The sequence below is a fragment of the Pezoporus flaviventris genome, unplaced genomic scaffold, assembly GCF_033815535.1.
Source record: "Pezoporus flaviventris isolate CSIRO_AGI_PZ_B2104156 unplaced genomic scaffold, CSIRO_AGI_Pfla_v1 ptg000013l, whole genome shotgun sequence".
NCBI classification, from domain to species: domain Eukaryota; kingdom Metazoa; phylum Chordata; class Aves; order Psittaciformes; family Psittacidae; genus Pezoporus; species Pezoporus flaviventris.
Genome location: NW_026892561.1, coordinates 35,518,233 through 35,540,951, shown reverse-complemented (window position 1 = coordinate 35,540,951; position 22,719 = coordinate 35,518,233). Strand labels below are relative to the sequence as shown.

The window sequence follows — 22,719 nt, the reverse complement described above, 5'->3', positions numbered from 1 at the left end:
GCTATTCATGGTTTTCATGAAAAGATGAAAATTTTTTATCCCATTGTAATGTCTACATTGTAAGTGAAAACTAGGAGTGATCTTGGCACAGAGTAGTTAGGAATTCTGAGCAGAAATAGCAATTTCTGATGAAGAAAAACTGTTTAATATATTTATTTTTACAGTGTAAGGCGGTAAGATGTGTTCAGCATAGCCTGTCACTGAGCCTGTTGGGGAGGGGAGGATCTGCTCTGCACACAACCCTGTATGAACTATGGGTAGACAACCGTGTCCTGGGAATCAGTGCCATCAGCAGCCAGCAGTGCACACTGCCTGTTGTCAGATAGCGAGTAGCTCCTTAGCCTGCCCTGTTTCCTTCCATCAATTATCAATACTTAGTTTTAATTGCTTGAACAATGTTTTGCAGGTAAGCAGTGCCCTGAAGTGATGATTATTAGACATACTAATGAAGATTACTCATAAAAATAATAAAGGACTTATCAGGCTGAGACAGGAGAATATGTGTGAGGGTGTTAGCAGAGGGAAACTAGCCCTCCTGTCTCTTCTGTGCTAAAGTTAGCAAGTATAAGGGGTGCTCTCCCATTATGCCTTCTGGTTGTAACTGTGTGGCCTTGTGAAGTAAAGTGACATCTGCCCCCTCTTCAGTAAGGTGGGTTTTTTTTTTTTACAACAGAGACCACTTTTTGAGATGACATCCTGCAAAATTAAACTGTGTTAGGAGTCTTCTGCCAATTTCTAAACAACCAGGGTATTTTTATATGTTGAGGCAGTTGTGGAGTGACCTTTCTGTTCTGAAATAATAGTGTTTGGAGGAAGGTTTTCCATTTGCTAGGTTTAGCTCTTTTATTTAAAAGTTACTGTGCTGCGTCCCTGGCACAGAAAATGGTTCATTTTGCAGCCTTACACCATAATATTAACTTAAATAACGCATTGCACAGTAACTGCAGCACTGATGTTTTTGCAGTGTTAGTCTGAGCTGGCTTCTGGGTAGGGGGCTGTGTGGTAACTATTGCTAAAGAATAGGGCAGGTTTATGAGGTGATAAAATAGTTTAAAATGTGAGACCTTCATGAGCTTTTTGGAGCAGATTTATGCCACCCTACCTGGCTGCTATCTCAAGGTTTTGAACAGTAGAATGATGTCTTCTTACAAAGGGATGACCAGAAACACTATCAGGCTTCAGGAGCGAGGCTGAAGTGTGCAAGCATGACAACTTCTGTGCAAATGTGTGTATTTGATGTCGTGCAGGCTGGTTCTTCCTAGCAGCATCATGCCTTTGCAAGAGATTCCAGGTCCAGCAGAATAACTTCACTTTCCAAAGAATAAACAGATCAAACCCAGCTTCTTGTTCAAGCGGTGTCATGGAGGGAGTAATGAGTAAGTCAGGAGGATGAGCTGCATTTGGGGACTGAGTTGCTGTTGAAAGGGAACGTTGTGTAGCTGTGGGTCACCCATAACTTTCATTGCAAGGCTTTTAGGGAAGTTCCTCCAGGTGGTAGGTTGACAACACAAGAGCTTAGTGAAACCATAGGACTTCTGAGTTTCTGAGAAGCTGGTGAGGTTTATCTGAGGCATGATGTGCTGGAAAAGGTGTGGGAAAATTAACTTACCAGTGCAGAAAAAACCCTGTCCCTATTACTTTGCTGTATGAACTGGGGTGCAAAAGTAAGAGCAAGGTTGGGGAAATGAAGCAGAAGTTTGGTTTAATAACGGTGTTGTTTGAAACTTGTCACACACAGGGTGTCAGATTGCAGTAGGGCTGAGATCACAGAAGTGTTTTCTGACCAGTGAAGCTACTGGAGGAAGATTTTTTTCAAAGTGAGCCTGTCGTGGTTTAAACCCAGCCAGACAGCTTGTTCACTCGCTCTCAGTGAGTGGTGGCAGGCTGGAAGCAATCGAGGCCCCCCCCCCCCTCCCCGGGGCTCTCCCCTTCCCCACTCCCATGGGTTGAGATAAGAACAGTCCAGCAACCAATGTACAACACAAATCACCACCTCTACCACCACCAACAACGATAAGAGAAAATAACAAGGGAAGAGAATACAATACCACCCGCCAAAAAAAAGACCCCGTGTCCGTCCGGGTAACTCCCAGTTACTTCCCCGGGCATGACGTGCTGTGGTATGGAATAGCTCTTTGGCTAGCTTGGGTCAGGTGTCCTGTCTCTGATTCCTCCTGGCTTCCCCTCCTCCCTGGCAGAGCATGAGCCTCACAAAGTCCTTGGTCAGAGTAAACATTACTTAGCAACAACTGAAAACATCGGTATTATCAGCACTGTTCCCAGGCCAAAAGTCAAAGCACAGTGCTGCACCAGCTACCAAGGAGAAAAATTGACTGCTACTGCTAAACCCAGGACAGAGCCAAAGCTAGAAATTTAGTGTCACTTTTGAAAAACAGTGGTGGTCAGCATCCTTACCTCTGTGTGCCTGCAATGTAGGATTTTGTAGTTCCAGTATCAGTAATCTGGTGGATTGAGGAAACAATTTTACAATGTAAATACTGTTTTCAAGGCTTGCAAAGTAATTAAAAAGTCATACAAATAAACATTGTGGAAGTGTTTTCATGTGCTTTCACAGCCACAATTATTTAGATTTACGTAGGCAAATACCAAGCCATGCCGTGTAAGGAGCTGAATGCTATTGCCATAAATGACGATCTCCCACAAAGCAAGAGATTCCCTTCCCCAACAGGCTGTTTCCCTTTCTTGGAGGGAAGAGCCTGCAAAGTCTCAGTTTGACAAGACTTGGGGAGCTCTGAAAGAACCATATAAATAATCTTTAATGTATTTTCTTTAAAAAGCACAACAGACAGCACCCTTCTCCTGCAGTCCCTGTGGGCTGGCTTGGGCTTAGGATCCCCCAGCCCTGTGGTCAGGTGAACCTTGGTGTTGGGTACCGGTGCTTTGTGTCTGGGGTGGGACCACTCTTCGGCAAGCAGGAAATACATGAAGGTAAATACATTCTGCAAAGGTGTGTTTAAACCCCACAGAGCTGTCCAGTCCTTTTGCTGGAATGTAATCCAGTGTGGTGGTAGAATTCTATTACTGCAGATCGATGGTCTCAGACCAAGAGAAGTTACATACAGCCTTGGAGAAGGTTCAAACACCGTATGTTTAAAGATCTTTCACCCTGAGGGATTGTCTATTAGGACTAAAATGAAACACAGTGGCAGAAAGGTGAAGCACATATTATCTCTGTTTTCTGGTCCTGTGTCTTCTTTCTTAAATGAAATTAAAGCATTCAGCTTCCAGAGCCACAGCCTGAAAGCTTTTGTGGGTACTTTATGCACTAGTGTGTTCTCTCTGTACAGTGATAAAATCAATTAAAAAAAAAAGTAGCTGAACTGAAAAATACAGTTAAAAAAGAGATTATATGTATATAGAGAGGTTGGTGGCGCTCAGCTGTTACCTTTGTACAGAGATAAATGGTTTATCATCATGCCAAAAGCATGAGAAAATGAACAAATAATTCTTTCTGGATATAAATATACTCCAGAGTTTCTAGACAGCTGTGCGTGTGGGCTTTGAGTGTCCTTGCCTCCTCCTGCAACAACAGCAAGGGAATTACAGAAATCTCAGTCGGTTTGGTATGGACATTTTTGGTGTATGCTGTGTTATTTCAGGAAAGTCCTTAGGAATATGGTACAGTGTAACAGTATTTAGTTTATAGGAGGCTTCTCTTTAAACACTTGCTCATATTCAATATCACATTTTATAGAAATGCTTTGACATTTAGTGCCCAAGGGTGACAATCAGTCATGTTTTATTTTTAATTTTACAGAAAGTTTTCCTTAAAACAACCTATATATAAACCTATACATATACATCTACTTTAATTTTTCCAATGGTTTTTCAGGCTTTGTGCAGATCTTTGAGGATTTGATGTGTATTTTTTTTACTTCCCCCCGCTTTTTTCCCCCCAGTTGTTGGAATTAAGCCGTTCCATAAACAGCACGTTGCCTTCAACTGTTTGTTGTGACCTGGTAAATAGAGGAGAGTGCTTCCCCTCAGGGTCTCAGTCCTCTTTTATGGGCTGGTGCAGAGTCTTATGCTGACCCCCCTTGGAAGGATGCTCATTCCAGGGGGTCTCTGCCAGGTGAGATGGAGCGATCAGCTATTCCTGGGCCCTTCAGGCTGGTTTGCTGATCGTCATGTGTGTCGTACCTGGCTTCTTGAAAAACAGCCACAAAGCAGTTTGATTACTGGGTCTACTGGAGAATCCTTCCAGTGAACTGTGGCCTGGAGCTCCAGAATGTGCTTCAGTTACTCCTCTCTTTTTGTTTGAGATCCACATAGGTCATATCATACCATAATGCAGTTGTAGCATTGGCTGAAATAGCATGTAGTGAATATATTTACAACGTACAGTAATGTTTTTATACAGAGAAAAACTAGTTGGCATTTTATTTTGAAACCGTGTTTCTGTTTTCTTGCTGGTTCTTATCTGTTCAGTTTCTTTGAGACATTTGCATTCTTGAATAACTTTCTAAAACATGCATTATTTTAATGATCTGAACCTACATGATGTTTATACTATCCTGAAGTGTATTTGATCTTTTGCATTTAGAGATTTCAACCTCACTTGAAGTTTTTAGCTTGAGGTGCAGTTTTTGATACAGCTTTTCTTTGAAGGGTAGGCAGAGGAAAAAATAAATAATGGGATCAAGGCACACATTTGCAGCAGACAGTACAAGAGTAAATTCCTTTGCATAGAACAGATTTTTTTTTGACTGGCAGTTGAATTGTGAGCTAGTTTGACTTAGAGTATATGGTATTCTGCAGAGGTGATAGGGTACAAAGCAAATGACAAATACAAACATGATACTGAATATATTACGGCTGGTTTTTCTCTTGGTCACATCTGAGTTCCTTCTGAATTTTTTATAAGAGGTATATATTTTTTTTGATATAGAAGTGTAAAAAATGATTAGCAGAAGAAAAACAATCCAGAAAATTACAGTGCATATATAACTTGATGCTTTGTGCCACTGTCTGCCAAGCTCGCTTTTAAGACCTATACATTTTCTGGAATAATTTTCTTTAGTGATTTCATTAGTTAAAATCATATTTGGAAGCGATATAAGCATTAACAATAACCATATGATTATAGAGATCACCTTACTGTAGTTAACTGTGTGAACAAAGGAGGTGAATAAAGGCTTTACAATTTTGTAGTATCTGTCAAAACCAATGAGGCCAAAAAATGTTATCCCAATATACATGTTTGTGTAAAAAACAACAGCAGAGTATCTGCACACAAACATGTTGAGCTGTGGAGGTGCAATTTCTGAATCGGCAAGAATTTTGAAAGGAAACGTCAAGCTCATTAGGAGATCAGCAACAACAATGTTTTTGAGATAAACAATAAAACTCTTTTTGCTAGAAACATAGAGAAAGATCCATGCTGCCACACTGTTCAGTGACAGTCCTACTATGAAAATTAAACAGTAGACCAGGGGAATGACTGTCTTGGTTATTACTGTGCTGTGACTGCAGTTGTTTCCCAAGGAGTTTGTGCTGGTGTTGACCATCTTACAGTATCTTTGTTCCTAGAAGCAGAGAAAGATTATCTCTGTAAGAAAAGTGGTGCTATGCTTTCCATTAATTAGTGTAAGATTTCTACTCTCACTTCAAAATAAACTTGCCATACTCCTCAGAAATGACCACATTTCCACAGGGTATAATTTCCAGCAGGGATGCATAGTTTGTATTTTACAAGTGGTGCCATCTCACGTCTTGCTGATGTTTAAGGGCATGCTGCTGTTCTGAACAGAGAATCCAGTTACTTCTCCCTTTGACTTTAATACCCTGTCTTCAAGCCCTGTGCTGCCCCTTTCCTCTGTGTGTACGCCTATGCGCTGTGAACTTAGGAAGGGGACTGAGCCACAGTCGGTCTTTAGAATGAGACTCTAAATATGTCTCATTAACCCTTAAGGACCAGTATGTATTTTTAGCAGTGGTTTACCAGGAAGCATGTGAAGAAGCTTTACAGTTTACGAGGAAGCATGAATATTCCTCGTACAAGTGTGCTGTTTACAGGCATGTATACATGCCTGTGTACAGACATACAAACACTGTTTTGTTCATGATGAGTGGAAGTACATAGTGTATACCATTATTTTCTAATGTTGACTTCAAAGAAACCTGTATGTGCAGCTAGCACAGTTTGTTTTAAACTTTTAGTGGCACGACACACAGGTGTGTGCCTGTGTGTTAGCATAGCATACAAGCTACAGCTGTCCTCTCCAGTCATTCAGTTTTAAATTTTAGAGCGTCTCCAAGAAGAAATCACATCTGCTGTCTGATTTTCTTTGGCAGAATGTTTACAGGGGTGGATTATCCTCTCTGGGGAAGACAGAACAGATATAGATATAATGCTGCTGTATTTGGCAATTGACAATATAGGCAACTGGAAAATAAGTGCTACAGAGCTGGGAAAAAAAAAACCAACCACCTCTTCTTTTAGAAAATAAAGAATTTCACAATTCAGAGTCCATAGCTGATGCCTCTGTGCAGCAGATTGGAACCTGAATGTAATCTTGCAATAACTAGAAACAGGAATTTTCTTTCCAATAGGTAAAATTGTTTCTTTTGTTGTACTGTTTTTTGTATCTCTTTTGCAGACACTGTAAAGGCTTCCCATCTCAGGTGCTGTTCTGAAACTTGCATGGGTATGTAGAGCAATGGAGCAAGCATTATCTGTGATCACACTCAAGGCCTGCAGTTAATCTCTTCCTGGTAGTTCTCCTACATGAGGACCTGCCATCCCATCTTTATGTCACCAAGGCATTTGGTTTTGTTTGGTTGAGTTTTTAAAGGAAAAATATGGTGAGGAGAGCAGGTGTTATAACTACTACATGAAGGTGCATTAGAATTAGGAGGTAATAATAGGCAAGGCTTGGAGTGATATTGCTAAAACTAGAAATATGTCCCAGAAAAGCACCAATAGCAAATGGCATTTTTATTTGAGATGGTAACAGTGTGTATTTAAAAAATGTTCTCTTCTCAGTGCTGTCTGCTCTGTACATGTTCTCTTCCTCCTGTCAGGCTGTCTAGGCAGGACCCTCTCTCGGCATATGATGTGTTTAGAACTTGTTCCTGCTCTGTAGGCTTTCCTAAAGTGAAGTACCTGGAGGTGGGTCTTTCTACGCTTGGACTTAGTAGCAGATATTAAATGGCTTAGGAGGTTCATGAAGTATTTCTTGTGCTGAGGCATTGTACAACAAAGGGATATTTCAAAAGTGCATGATTACAGATGTGGACATTAAAACTTTTTAAAGTCTATTGTGTTTATGCAGCATGGAAGACACCCTGGGCATTTGATACCAGCAGATTTATCAACTAACTGTGATTGGGAAGGAGGGTAAAGTCCAAGATAGACACTAAATCTTTCAATGTCAATGACATGTCCTTACCTCTCTTGGTTTGACTGTTGTGGTGCTCTTTTTTAAGGGTTTAGAGTGCCTTCCATCCTTGGGCATAGGGCTGCTTCTTGTGCTGGAAGACCTATGTGAGAGACAGGGAAATACAGTTGTTTTATAGCATAACACAGGACAGTGTAATTCTGCAGCACTGTGGGGTTTCCATAGTGCCATGCCTGTTTAGACTGTCTGAAGATTTGTACTGCAAGCAGACATCAAAATTGGTTAAGGATTGAGTCACAGAGCAGTCATGTTCAATCTGACCATGTTCATCCTACTACGTTCATCACTGCATGGATAAGGTAGAGGCTTTTGTATCCCCCCTGCCATGCATCACATCATTTGTGTTCAGAATCAGTTTTATCTAATCTTTTTGTCACATAGTCACATGATCAGCTCTTCCTGAAAGGCCTTGTCCCTGCTGCTCTGAATAATTCACTGGAAGCAATACTGTCACCTTGCTAGCCTGTTCCCTCCGTCAGTTGTGGGTCCTGGTGTTGATCCTGTAGGAGCCGTGACAATGTGGTACCATGATGTCTAACTCCTGTGCTCTGGTAAAAAATCAGTCTAGCAGGGTCGTGACCTGCTGGCTCGTCATCACACAGATGGGTTGCATGTAGCTGGCAGAGGCATGCTTCCACTTCATAGAGGAGCTGTCCTTTCATGCTTGTTCTGGTTGCATTCCTGTTCAAGCTGCCCTTAAACCTCCATAACAAGAACATCTTCTCTCGTGAGAACTTGTAGGGCCTCCACTAGGTGATATGCAGCTATAAATGAGCATAGATACTCACCTTTTGTTCAACGTTGGGGTTTACCTGGAAACTGAGAATACTCCTTATTTGATGTTTGGCAGGGGGTTGGAACTTGATGATCTTAAGGTCCTTTCCAACCGTAACTATTCTGTGATTCTATGATTCTATGTTAATCAGTGGGTCGATTTAGAACCTTTTTGTCCAAATGCTATTTGAGGTGATGACTAGCCTTAAGGATTCTTCTTTTGTTTTCTCCAATTCTTGAAACATTGCTGTCGTTTAACTGCTGTGTAACTGCTGCTGTTTGTCCGTGTGTGTTGGAGGGCGTATATTAGCACCCAGCAATTTGTGATTTGTATGTGAGAATAGTCTTCCATACCTGAGCATCATTTCATGTTCAAATGCTCAGTCTAGTGTAAGATATATTTATTTTATGTAAGTAATATCAACTATTTGTGCAAACCCAGCGAATTTGATTCACCAAACGAGTAAGATTGATATGGTAAAATATGTCAAAGTTTTGAACTTTGTCAGTTTGCAAATCATGTTGTCTTGGCAAGATACACAAAGGAGAAGTTGTATAAGCCATTAAAAATGCTTGGTTCTTCTGTATTCAAACTCTTACGCTATCATTTGTTACCCTTCCAATATCATTAAGGCACTTCTTCACTTCTGTAACTTGGCTGTCAAATTTCAAAGTTCACAGCTGCTTTACTGAACATAAGAATAATATTTACAAGATTCTTTTTTTTTTCCTTACCCCCACTGTAAAGAAGGTTGTGTAGAACTGAGTGCTTATTTTAGCTATTTATCGAAGTTAATACACCTGCTTGACGAATAAATATGCAGTGCAATTACTGGGTCAGGAGTTGTTGACGTCGGTCATTGTCCCCAGAAATCTTTTCTGAACTGGAAGCTGGAGTTTATCAGGGAAGATCACACCAAAGGTTGTGTCTGATGTTTGAAGAAATCTAGAGAAAGAGGAAGTGCCCTACACAAACCACAGCAATTGCGAATTGTGTTGAGTTGTGCTGAAAGAATAATTCTTTTTTATTTTATTTTATTATTTTTTTTTTAGATTTTCTGTCTAATGTGGTTGACATATTGGTAGTGGTTTGAACTTGCAGTCCCGGCAGTGCTGGTATAATCCAGCTGGAAAGCAGCCCCCAGTTTGGATGCATGTACCTGGCCACCATGGAGCAAGCTGCCTCCCCACTGTCTGGAGCTGAGTAGAGTGTGTGCCCAGACACCAGCTGGAAACCAACAGGGCAGGATGCACTGGGGCTCTCTGGGGCTTGAAAGGATGGGCAGGCTCTCGTGTTCATTAGGAACTGGACCAGCAGAGGGAAATATAAGCAGGGCCTGCAAGCTGTGAGGTGCCAGAGGTGGAATCCTGCATCTCCATTTCAGCATTGCTCCCTGAAGGTGTTCAATGGGCTGCTGGGGGTCAGAGCTGGCAGGGCCAGGTAGGGACTGTCCCAAGGAAAGTCCTCTGCCCCTGGCTGGTTCTCAGCAGTATGTGCTCAGGGCTGCGCCTCCACTAAGGCACTGACCTGGCAGCTGGTGCGGGGATGGTGTGGGGCAGAGATGTTCTGGGGTCATGGCTGTAATTGCTGGTCTCTTTTGGAAGGCATTTTTTGCAGTTGACTGTGGAGATTTGTTGGTACGTTTGATCTGCAAATTTGCCAAGAGACTAAAATTTTGTTATTTTTCTGTTCTTGTTATAACATTTGTCATAAGGCAATGTCTGGATTTTAATACTTTAGAGAATAAAAGTATGCAAAATAGAGTGTACTGTTTTAGCCCTTCAAAATGGTGTATTGGGTGGTAATTCTTGTTTGTTATAGATGCATAGAATATAGGATGAATAGTTGAATGACAGAAAAAATAGCATTCCTGTCACAAGAGGTAGTAAGTGAGTAACTGTGAGATAGCACTGTACATGATGGCACTCAGTGCACGTTTCCTCTGGTGTGGCTCAATAAATGTGGCAGTAATTTCTGGAGGGTCTCGGTTACTTGCTGCTGTGCCTTCCAGCCCTTGATTTCCCACATTTGGTGTGAGAGGACAGAGGGCTGGGTGAGCCATATTTCTACTCAGACTGCTCCTCAGGGTGCTGATGAGAATAGCATCCCCTGCAAGAGTGGTTGAGAAAGGCCGTGTGTCCTGTGAAGGTTGCTAGTTCTGTGCCCCTATGAGTAACAGTGGCTTCTGGCAAGCCTTGGCGACAGTACGGGTATGTCCTGTCTGCAGCTACGGTTAGTAGATGGAAGAACAGAAGTGTGAACAACTCTTAACATCTTAACAGTACTTTTGATCCAAAATGGCAAATTCAGGATATTCTAGCAGGGATGTCGCTGTCAGTGATAGAGGGAGGTATTTTTTTCATGCTGTGCTGTTTTATTTACAAACTTCTAACTTCCTGAATGTGGGGTGGATCAAACCAAAAACTGGACTCGGACATCTTCCAACTCAGAATGCTGTCCTTTACAGCTTTCTTAACATCCTGTGCCGGTCCTGATGGTACTTTTGGGGTTTGTGAACTAACTGCTTTGCGTACTGTGCTTTTTTCCTCCTGTGTGCATCTCATCCCCAAGCCTTACACAGTCACCCCTTCTGCCAGTATCCCCACATAGCATCACTAATGCCTGTGTAGGGACTGCAGCCCCTCGATTGAGCTGGCAGATGGGGACCCTGTGTCATCCGTCAGGGTGGCAGCACCCTGGCCATCACTGCATTAACCCACCTGCAGCCCTTTGCTTTGCACTGGGCAGCAGCGTGTCCTAGACTGGATTGTGTATTCTTCCTCATCTCTTAACTGAAGGGAGCAGCTGACTTGTGCATTTTGGCATAAATTGGATGTATTATCTAACCTTTGCAATGTTACCTTAACAAAAAAACATGAAATAAAGCTGTAACATCTCTTTGTTGGGGCTGTTATTTGTCCCTGGCTGGCTGTATTCTTTTGGTTGGCTTTGTAGTTCTTGGATGGGGGTGTGAAGATTTGAATGTCTTTGTATAACACAGCCAGTAGTCATAAATAACTATGAATTAATGATTGTAACTGTGTTTCTCGTTCCTTATATTTGCAAAAACCACTCCGAAGCTTGTAAATTCAATGCATTACAAGCATTTCCTGCCAGTGACTGGGCTGAGAGGAATCCATCCCATCAACACCTTTCAGAAGTATGCCATATTGTGGTAAAAATCTTGACTTCTTCACAGTTGTGAATGAATTATCATTTTGTTGTACACAACGCATCCATTTTTAAACCTGCTGCAGATCTGAGTCCTGAGTTTCTGTTCTCCTTGCTCCCATCCTTCCTTCCTCTCCTACCCATCTGCTCAACCTTTAAAAAGAGAAATAAATGTTGCAAGTGGACATCAGGTGACCCAGCAACCAGGAAAATGAACATTTCTGTCCTCAGGTTAGACCAAAACAGTGCAGGGCACTGCCCTGGCAGGAGGCAGGGACACAGGTGAATTTGGCAAGTGATGTGACATGGGGTCATGCCAGAGCCCTGTCACCCCACGCCTTTGCTGGGACTTGCTGGAGTGTGGTCTGGCTGCGTCAACAGCCACGCTTTTAGTGTGTCACCCTCCTGCATGGTGCTTCTGCTGCCTTCACTAAATAAAAGACTTACTGCCGTTGACTTGGCAGGTGAACGGGCCACATAAGGTGACACCACAGTGTTTAGCATTGGCAGTGTTGTGTGTACAACATTAGCATTGGCAGCATTTTGTAACAGATTTTCCTGACCAAAGGTATGATCAGTTAGACCATACGTGATGTTTTCTTGGCATGTACGATTAATTTCTGGTATTCTGAAGGACAAAGCAAGTGAGGAGAGCCAACAGGTATCAAGAGCAGCTGTAGATTAGATTGTTTATTTCTTGTTACAGTAGCAGGTTCTTTGGAGGGCTGTGCAAGTTCCTTTGGTTGCAGCATGAGGACACCTCAAGGGCAAAATTTTATTTCTGTCTTGTGAAACCCATCAGTAATTGTTTAATTTCTTTTTACTGTCCGGAAGTCCCTATGCTACTTTAGAAATTTGAAATCTAACAGCCTAATTTTCCTGATAAATTAAAATTATTTTTTTTTTTTTTTGTTCTGGTTTTCAGACAAGGGTCTAAATTATTCTGACCCAACAACCTTTTAGCATTAAAAGATAAGAGTGTGTGATGTATTTGTGCAAACCCTGGTATTAACACTGAAACTTAAGCAATGCTTTGAGCTGTTTGCATGTAGATTTTCAGCTCTAACTCAAATATTCTTTTTTTTTCCTTCCTCCCCACACCCAGATCCTTCCTATCTTCCATTAGTTGTAGTATCTTAATTAGGGTGTGGTGGACATAACAGGAAAAGTTAGGACCAGGGTATTAGGAATGATCAGTTCAAAATTTGATATTAAAGAATTAAACAGACTAGCTTTTAGAAGAAGCTGTCGTGTCAAATTTGGAATTATTCCATTAGGAGTATGTATTGTGGTTTAACCTCGGCCAGCAACTGAGTCTGATGCGGCCACTCACTCCCTCCCTCCCTCCCTCCCAGTAGAATGGGGGAGAGGATCAGGACGGTAAAATTGAGAAAACACGGAGGTGAAGGTAAGAACAGTTTAATAAATACAATAAAATAGTAATAAAAAGGAAAATAACAAGAGAGAGAAATAAAACCTAAGGAAAAAAAGTGATACAAATGAAACCAATTCCTCACTGCCTGCTGACCAATGCCTAGCCATTCCCAAGCAGCAGCCCCCAGTCAGCTTTCCCCTCCGTTCACATGCTGAGCATGACGCCATGGGGTCTGGAATATCCTTGTAGCCCGTTGTGGTCAGCTTTCCCAGGTCCCCTCCTGGCTTCTCGTGCCCCCCAGCCTCCTCATTGGCAGGGCAGCATGAGAAGCTGGAAAGCCCTTGACTTGGAGTTAGCACCACTCAGCAACAACTGAAACATCGGTCTTATGAACATCATTCTCATCCTAAATCCAAAACACCGGCACTCTACCAGGTGCTAGGAAGAAAATTAATTCTGTCCCAGCTGAAACCAGGACAGTATGTCAGTAAAGCATTTTAATGAATAGTATTTTTACTGTCCTAAAAATGAGTATTTAAAAGAAGTAAAGTCTGGCTCAAGTGAAGAAATTGTCCCCTTTGATACTCTATTTTAATAGTAACATAGTAATATTATTACTAATAGTAATACTTGATTTTTAATTCTATTTTCTGATGTTTTACACTGTTTTATATAGTTATGTTTCTTCAGCAGTAAATTAAACCAAACGTAGTTGCTTTAGAAAAGTATCTTTTGCCACGATATACAGTACAGAGCAATCCTTACCTTCAGGTCAGCAGCCCTTTGGTGACACAGCTTGAGACAGTTCCGTGTGTCAGCTGAACAGGTGTGGGAGTTTGCCTTGGTTTTCTGTATTTATTTGTAGTTATGATTGCTCATTTGTGTTCCAAGTAATCTGTTTGTGGTTTGCATAACGCATGGGTGATTTCCTGTTCACCCTATTTGTACCGTAGTTTAAAAAAATAATTATAGTGCTAGTTACTAAAAAATTAAAGCAAATCTTTGAGAGCGTTGGTAATTTACTAAAAAATTAAAGCAAATCTTTGAGAGCATTGTTAATGTACAGAAGCATGTAATTGAAAGGCAGAGTCTTTCACCTGGAAAGAAGTATAAAATTGCATGTGGGGTCTGTCTTCAGCTATGAAGCAGATTTACAGAATAAGCCCTTTACAAGACCTTGTAATATAAACAACTGTAAAAACTGTGTAAGCTGCAGGCAGTTCTCTTACTCACTGGCTGGAGCGCAGTGTTCTGTCTCTTCTGCATTATCCATTGGCAGCTCCCTTACAGCTGGACGGGCTTTAGCTCTTTAAGCAAATGCCTCGCAATATTATCTTCATTATCTGCCTTGGTAGCGATTGTGGGTCGGAGCGTGCTGTCTGTCTGCAGGCAGAAGTCTGAAGAGCTGGGGAGTTGTGCCTTGCTGCGTGGCCAAATGTGGTTGAGATCTCCAGGGCTGCAGATGGCCAGTGCTATTTTTGTGTACTTAGACGTAGTTCCATGAAATTCAGTGTTGAAATGGTTTCAAGAAGGACACATTTGTGCAGTTGGCAAAGCACTAAGCGATTTTAATTTGGGGGCTGGTGTTTTCTTTTCTTAAACTGTTCCCAGGCCTGGCCGTGACCTTTCTTGTGAAGCTTACTGCCTGGAGAGCAGCGGCCTTTGTTAATGGGAGAGTTGTGCATTGGAGTGCATGGGCTTATGCTGGGGTTGCTCAGGGCATACTCAAAGGCTAAGATGGATTCTTGAGATCTGGGAGGAATCTTTTGTGTATGTCTTTCTCCTTTTTATTCTTCTTCTTTTATTAATTTTTTTTTTCTTTAGCCTTAATCCCTTGTCTGTCTTCCTGCTTTCCTGTTGTTCCCATATATTTACTGGGAGGCTTTCAAATAAAGCACATGGTAATGGAAAAGCTATGAAGGTGAGAAAGTAGTATGTTCTGAGAGAGATCTGAGGTTTGGGGAGATAAACTGAGGTTTATATGTTTGTTTAAAAAAAAGTGAAATATGTAAGTTGTATACGTTAGTATTGTTAAACATTTAGTACATGACTTGAGCTTAACTTTATAGAGCATACCCAATCCCTCTGTTAAATAAACAATTCCCTTGTGGACTTTCCTTCTGTGAGTGTTTATCACCTTACAAGAAGGGCCCAAAGGCATGGACAAATGAATGTACCTTCTGCTAATGCATTGCTGCTACGTACATCCTTTACTTAGAGCCAGTGTGTGTTCACTGTAGTGAGCTGTAGTCCCTTCCTTCCCCCAAATTTCATTGAATATTTCTCTGTGACATAAGGGGGTATCTTCAGATACAAAACTGTCTTTACATTATGGTGAGTACTCTCACCCTTCTTTTATTTCTGAGACTCCCAGGTCAAAGCCATAATGGTCAATTATTGCTTTTGGTTTTGTTTGTTTGGATGTTTGTTTCATTGACAGTTTTTATAACTGCCTTGTATTCTGTTTCCACAGCAGTATCTGAGCTGGGAATCAGAATCTGAGCAGGTGCTGTGATGTGAAAGTTTGGTTTCAGTTACTTTCTTGTGTGTCAGAGGCTAGGGCATGCTCTGGTCCCCTCTCAGCTGCCTGACGCTGGGCTCTGTCCTCTTAGGGCAGTCTCCTTGAGCTGTGGCAGCTCCTGTGGGGATCATGCCAGTGGGTAACAGCCTGCTTCCCTAGCACTGCTTCTGTGGGCCCTATTGCACTACATCTTCCCCGTGGGCTGGTGGGCTGTAATTTTAGGATTCATGTCCCATGGACTTTGTGTCACACCTCTTACCATCAGGCTTCAGTTTCAAGCAAGTTGAAGGAAATCCATCTGCCCTAAAGAGTCATAGCCCTTTGTGTGTCTCAGGAGAAGAGAGGGCTAACTTTGTAACAGGAAGAAGTGGTGAGTACCTGAGGTTGCGGGTTTTAACCCTCCTCCTGATAGTCAGCCACCCTTAGAGGAGCACTTGCATGTCTCTCTACCCTTTTCCCCATCCTGCACCCATGTCATGAGTGTAACTGTTTCAGCACGCCTACCCAGTGTGGCTGGCCCCGCTTCATCCCTTGTGCCAGCTGCTTCCTTATATGTGCACACACATATGCATGCCCAGTGTCCTTATATGCCTAGGCCCCACTCAAATCGTTTCCCCTCTCTTACTGGAAGGCTTGATGGGACCATCCTCCTGCTTTGCTCTGATGCCCAGCGTGGTAGCACAGGCTGGGAGCAGCTGGGAGGAGCTGTGTTGCTTCGAGCACTTTGCCAGACTGGGGGGATTCTGCTGGGGATGGTGGGGGGCCATTGCTGTGACATGTTCTCCTACCAGGAGGTTCAGGCAGGGGGCCCTGGAGAAGCCTGCTGCTTTTCCTGTTTGCCATAGGGTGTTATTTTAACTGAAGCATGTTTTGGGAAAATATGGTTTCTGTTTCCATTCTCATTCTCATTCCGAATGTGGAAATGGGCTAGAGAGGAGTCATGCCTGTGAGCTGGGAGCGCAGTTTTACACTGTGAGACATGAGTTGGTGGCAGCACAAGCTATTTCTTCTCTACAGCGGGGCTGCGGTCCTGTGGTGGCAGACCCAGGCCTTGTGCAGGGTGGGAGATAGCCCAGGTTCTCGGCTGTGTGATGGGAGCACAGCTCTGTGGGGGAAGCGTGTCCATTCCCAGCCTGTGTTCAGGCAGGTGTCTAGCTCTGCTCCCACTGGGGCACAGTGCCATCATCTCTTTGAGAGTCCACTGCCACAAGACAAGGGTCAGGGGCTGCCTGAGCCATGAAGCCTATTCCCTGGGAAGCTTCGCTGGAGTTTGCTGCTCTGGGACAAGCCTCCTCGCTCTGCAGCACAGCCAAGGGCAGCCCTGCCCTGCTGGCCTCTCCTCTGGCAGACCTGCTGCAGCTGAGCAAGGATCAGGCAGGACAATGCACAAGGCTTTTCAGGTGCTCTCTGGAAGGCTCGCAGTCCGCCACTTTGTCATCTCTTTCTGTCCATCCTGTTGTCATTTTTTGAAGCAAGGACAAGAGGAATGGGTCAGATAAGGCTTTGGCTGATCACAAGCGCTTTGTTTGTAATTCAGTCTAAAAAAACCCACCCTTTTGTTGCTTCTTTTTTTTTTGTTTGCTTGTTGTTGGTTTTTTGTTTTCTCCTCTCTCCAGAAACAGCAGCAGAAGTCTTGGCCTTTTGGGACCAAGGTCAATTTCCAGAGTGTGTCCCATGACAAACTTTTTCCAATGACTTCCTCATCTAAGCCTAATATTAAAATAAGCAATGTTCTGTTTGCGTCTGGATGAAATCCTTGCAGAAGAGGAAGAAAAGTGCAGTCTGCCAAGACAGGTGTTTTTGGTAGAGAAACACATAATGGAAAAGAGGAACTTCTTGGCAAAGCAAAATTACCCACCAGCCTCTATCAGATCTCTCCCTCCTGAGGCCAGTTCTCACTTCATGCGCAGCACCACAGAGTGTTGGAGGCCAAGCAAAATGGAAAACTTGAACAGTGAGGAAATAGCTTAAACATTCAAAAGTTGTCCTGTTGTTTGAAGTGATTGAGCAAAAGAACTGAATGACCTTTTTTGCTGATTCATCAGAAAATCGACTTGAGCCTGAAGCTAACAGTTTGGATCAGACTACCAGCCTTTGTGTGACAGTCTTTCCTCCGGGCTAATATGGCAGACTTGTCACTGAAAGACTGGGCTCTGGTAGAGTAAAATGCCACACAATAAAACTTAAGATTCTTGTTTGAAGACAGCAACTCAAAGGAAACTGGCAGTGGAGTGCAGAGCACAGCTCAGGCTGGTAGCCAGCTTCCCCAGGTGCCGGTCAGCTTTAATTATCAGTGCAGAATGGGGAGCTTTTTTGACTTCTCCACAGCCTCCCTGCCTGACCATTCTCCAAGGGCACCAGTACGCAGGTTACAGTAGCAGAAGGAGAGTTTTTACCCTGTCTCTGCTTGAAAAGAAGCCGAGGAGGTGGTTACAAAGCAGATGGAAGACAACATCAGGATTTTCAAGGGAGGCTGCGAATCTGTTATGGCAACAGGCCTGTTGCAAAGCGTCAAAGGTGTTGTGCTGCAGCAGTCCCTGCTGCTGTGTTTATGCTGTTTTTGTTGTGTAGGCAGATGGGGAGGAAGTTGTCTGGTATTTTATTTCTACCCCCCCATTTTTTTTTATTTTCCAGTTTCCCCAAACCACCCGTGTGCTTGAGGTGAATGTGCACCGTGCTGGACCTGAAGGTAATGATGTGGTATGGAAGTGGGACTTCTGCTGGAAGAATTGCTTGGTTTTCTGGAGATGGATCTTACACTTAACACATCCAGGGCTCATTAACGTTACTTGTACATGCATGAGAACAGAAGTCTTTTCTGCCACATCTATGTAACCAGTGTTAACACACTGTTAAAGCGTGTCAGGTTTACTGCAGATGTGCTCAGGTCATGCCAGGAGATGCAGATACATGGAACTCTGTCATGACTCTGGGTACAGAAAGCATGAGCTACAAGTAGCTCTTCTTTACAAGGCAGAGCAGTTATCTTCTGTTTTTTTCTGAAGTATAATGTTCCTTCCTGGGCTGGTTAACTGATTACAGTCCAGTCATAAGCCTCCATCCCTGAATGATTTAACAATTTGATATATTTAGATCTATAAAGTAGACTTCTCCTAGCTAAATAAAGTGGATGTGAGCACAGGCAAGTGATCAGGAGTGCTTACGCTTACCTAACAGTACTCCTGCCTCAGGGAAGGCAGGAGTCAGACTGACCATTCCATCCCACCACAGGTGAGCTCCCTGGTTCTGCAGAGCAGAGACTACCCTTTCCTCTGCCAGGTCCCATCTTGGGAGTGGTTTTCTGTGCAGTCTCACTGCTCTGGTTAGAGGGAGAAATCCATCGTGCTTATGTTTTAATTCAAATATGAGAGATTAGCTTGGATGTCTCTGGGATGCCACTGGGGAATGACCACTCCTCAAAGTAATAACTGTTAGGAACCAGGCACGTTTGAGTTCTCTACATAGTTGTGTATTGTCTTTCCTTTGTCTGGCATGTGTTGTACTCTTCCAAGAAAGGTATTTCTTTATGGAGAAACCACTTGATTTTATGTATGGTAGACTGTTAGTCTCTGGCACTGTAGCAGGTAGAAGTGTAGTTACATGTGAAATCCCTGCAGCTGTATCAAGACCAGGCTCTGGGAACTGCTTGAAAGATTTGCCACGTGCTAAAGCAGTAAGTCTTACACAGCTGTCATCTCTGGTTATGCATGTTATCATCAGTCACAAGGTGTTCATTTGTCAGTGATACAGAACTTATGTTTTAGAGACTTCTGGCTCTTATTGAAAGCACGTGGCCAGGTGTGACTATAGTACACACTGACGCTGGAGCAGGTAGAGCTGAAGCAGAGAGCTGGAGTTGATCTCCAGTATGAGGCAAGTTGTAGGACAGTTTTGATTGCATGCTTGGGTTTTCATTGCATGGTTATTGTTTCCTATGTGAAAGGCTAAATTTGAATTGAGAATCTGACTTGAAAAATTCCAGCTTGCTTAAAGAGGATTCACAGCGCTTTCTAAATGCTTGGTTCCATTCCTTGGGTCTCATACCTGGTCATGGGTTGTTCTTGTGCAGCCTAGAAGCGGGGCTTTGATGTTTTAAGTAGATATATAATTTTGAATTGTAGTTGTGTGGATAGCCTTTCCTATCCCTCCCCCTGCTGCTGCCCTAAATCCCTGCCATCCAAAAGAAAAAACGGAGAATGCTTTGAAATGGAAAGGGAAGCATCTTGTTCTTGTCAGCCTTGATAATGTTAAGAGAAAGCTGTCTGGTGTAATATGCATTTGGCAGGGCTGGCTGTTGCTTCTCAGCTGAGTGTAATGATACAATGAACAACACACGCATTGCAAGTTACTGCTGCCTGTTCTTATTTTGCAATGTTGTATAGTGGAGTTCTGGAAGGGAGCACTTCTGGGGCTGATACTGGGTGAGTGAATGTTTAACAAACTGTGGTTTTGTACTGACTTTGTTTCTCTGAAGAAAAACAATTCCAGTACCATGTTTATGACTACTGTAGACTATTACATGAATCATTTATACTGAGTAACTCAGAATAACACTGTAAGCAGGTTGACACTGCAATTGATTTCCACCGATTGCATTAATGGGGGTCCGGTTTGCTTTCGGAAGGCTGACTGGCTTCCTAGCAACATAGTGAAGAGCCCAGTACTCCAATGAACATTGCATGCGTGTTCTTTGTGTGGGCAGGCATCATGTTAATCCTTAGTCACTGTTCCTGGTCCCATGACTTTTCAGAACAATACCCACTGAAATTTCATGAGGTATTTTTAGAACAATTTTTATTTGGCTCCACTTACGTAACGTAATTGCATCCCCAGAGTGAGAGTATGGGAAGGTTGTTAAATGCAGCCAGCCTTTGAATGAAATCTTGCCTTCATTCTTTCTCGAGGGGAAGTTTCTTTAGGTTGAATTCAAAAGTTGCCATTTCATTTTTTGCAAAGCCAAGGCTGATTTTCTGTGCTTTGTAAAACATTTCTGATGATTTGAACCCACAATATTTAAAAATAAATGTAGATGGGCAGTGTGACCCTGCTGCTCTGGCCTGCAGTTTAATGCTGTAACTCACTGACTTTGCTGCCCAGCAGGTATAAATATAAGCATGTTTAGCTTTAATAGTGAGAAAAGAACACAATCTTGTATGTGTTTGATTTCTTTTTGAGGTAAAGGAAGCAAAGCTCAACCCTCAAAATGCACCTTTTCATGTTAACTGTTCAAAGCTGCCCAGTGGCTTTTGAGAGCCATCCTTTCTTCAGTCTGGTTAGTGACATTTCCTTTCTCCCTCTCACTTTGCTTTCACCTGTTGTGTTATTTTTCCGTTTTGTTTATTATTTGGGGCTTCTGGTCACTATCACTGTACTTGAAATACAATACAATACAAACTAAACAAAACACTTTATGTGTTGTGAAGTTTGTTACTTAATTTGAGCAGACTGTTTCCACTGATAGGTTATAGCAGACTATTGCCAGCGGAGTTTATCAAAAGGCTACATGTGAGAGTAATTTTACATAGCTGTAAACCAGCTATACATGTTTAATATGCTCACATGCTCTTTTTGTCCAGAACCTAGTTTTTTTATTATTTAAAACTCGATCATATTTTAATAGAAACATAAAATTTCTGAACTAACTCAAACCAATTTACTAGTTACTGCAAAAATATGTTTTTATGGTGGTCAAGAGTCATTGATTAGGAAGAAAATAAAAGGAAGGCAGACAGAGTGGTGCCCACTCCAGTGGTAAAGCACTCGCTAGTTATAGGCATCCAGATACAAGGCTGGGTTAAGATGATGCTTTCCCGTTTAGCTGACCCTAGGGAAAGGATGTACCTGCTGCTTCTGTTCTGTGGATCGAGCTGGAGGGTTGTGCCAGCAGTCGTCCTTGGCCTTACTCCCATGCAGAGAAACTGCAGGGGGCTCTGGCTGGAGCAGTTTTTGAGCAATAGCAGAACATCACTTGCTAGGGGACCAGAAGTGAAGTGCCACTGGTCTTCCTCTCTGAAGATCATGAGTAGCCATTGTATATTGGAAAAGGAAGTCAGTTCTAGGAAGGCAAAAGTCATCTTGAACACCAGTTGAGGTGCTAAAATATGTGTAGGATGTGGTTTCTCCCTGTAAAGTTGTTCAGGTTTCATGATGCAGCAGAGAGTTCAAGCTTCTTAGCCATTAGTGTGAAATTATTTAAAAAATTGTGATATGCTGAAAAGCAACAGAACCCAGGGGAGAGCAACTTTGGGGATAACTTTTTCATACTTTATATTTTGAAATTACATCAAATGGCCAAATGGCACGGCTGTACTTTTTGTTTGAAATGTCATTCTTAGTTCTATTTTAACAATTCAAATTAAATTTTAACTAAGTGCATTAGCCAAAGTGCTGCCTTTAGTAAAAGATTGAAGTGTGCAGCTCTCCATGAAGTCTTTGTGAAGTCCAGAAGAAGGAGAAATGCAGTGTTTTCAAGTGTAAGCTGCCATTCTGTGATGGATTAAATGTTGCAGCACAGATAATTTTTTGCGTGCTTCAGAGAGAAGTAAGCAGTTTTCAAGGGCAGAGGATTAAGAGCCCTTGAAGGGGGGGTAGGATGTCCCAGCTTTGTGTACAGTTTCACCCCATTGGAATGACTGTAGACAGCAGGACAAACTAAAGGGTTGCTTTGTTATGCAAACACGGATATTTTTCCAAAATGCCAGCCAAATCTGATATTTAGGGATCTAAAGATTCAGCTGCTATTCCCAAAGGGTTAGAAAGCAAGCAGTGAGTGTGATTGCCGAAGACCCCTGCTGTATATGGCATACTTCTGGTGATTCAGACTAATAACATATTTTACCTTTAGCTATACAAGTTGTCATCTTCTCCCCAAATCCAAAATTCCTCTGCTGGTCTAATTGTCATTTTATGAAGAAAATAAATTTAACTTTTTTTCTGAGCTCAGTGCCTATGAAAGGAAGCCCTTTTTATGGTCCTGCTGATGGACTTCTGTGTCAGAAATGGAGAATATGTATTCAGAGACAGGAGAAAACTGGCGATGCATCAGAGCATGGCTGGTGACTGAAAGAGCTGGTGGTGACAATTTGGTTCTTCATATGTCTGAGGACAGAAGTGCAAGTTGGGGTGGAAGCTCTGAAGCCTTTGCGAACAGGAATGGGAACGACAGGTAGAGACTTGTTTTTTATTAAATGAAGGATCTTACCCCACCAAACCATTGCCATAGATAAGCAATATCTGTCACTACTGGTCTTACAGATCTGTGCCCCATTCTCAAAACCTTCTAATGAAGTAGTCAGTGCTTCCAACCCCACTAAATGTGAAAACACATAGATTGTATTGTATCTGTAGCCAAGCTCTAAGCTGGAAAAAGCAGGATGAACAAGATAAATATCTTTCTAGACTAATCCTACTAGAAGTCATGCTAATTGCAAAAGTATTGCTGAACTGCTGGATTTTG

At 42.4% G+C, this 22,719-nt stretch overlaps 2 protein-coding genes across 18 annotated transcripts in view; one reads left to right on the top strand and one right to left on the bottom strand.

Annotated features, from left to right (window-relative positions):
* MED12L (mediator complex subunit 12L) overlaps positions 1-22,719 on the top strand; it is a 154,561-nt gene that overhangs the window by 48,759 nt on the left and 83,083 nt on the right. The gene's annotated exons all lie outside the window — the stretch shown is intronic.
* P2RY14 (purinergic receptor P2Y14) lies at positions 3,903-13,759 on the bottom strand. The gene is made up of 3 exons (XM_061452755.1): positions 13,508-13,759; positions 7,413-7,503; positions 3,903-5,546 (listed from the first exon to the last, which is right to left on the bottom strand). Exons 2-3 carry the CDS (start codon positions 7,476-7,478, stop codon positions 4,515-4,517), a joined length of 1,098 nt encoding a protein of 365 aa, XP_061308739.1. The 5' UTR covers positions 7,479-7,503; positions 13,508-13,759; the 3' UTR covers positions 3,903-4,514.

Excerpts from the sequence above, each read along its gene's own strand:
- P2RY14 (XM_061452755.1), bottom strand. The coding sequence starts at position 7,478 with ATGCCCAAGGATGGAAGGCACTCTAAACCCTTAAAAAAGAGCACCACA. Across the intron at positions 5,547-7,412 it reads CAACAGTCAAACCAAGAGAG|GAACAAAGATACTGTAAGAT; the intron begins GTAAGGACATGT and ends CTCTGCTTCTAG.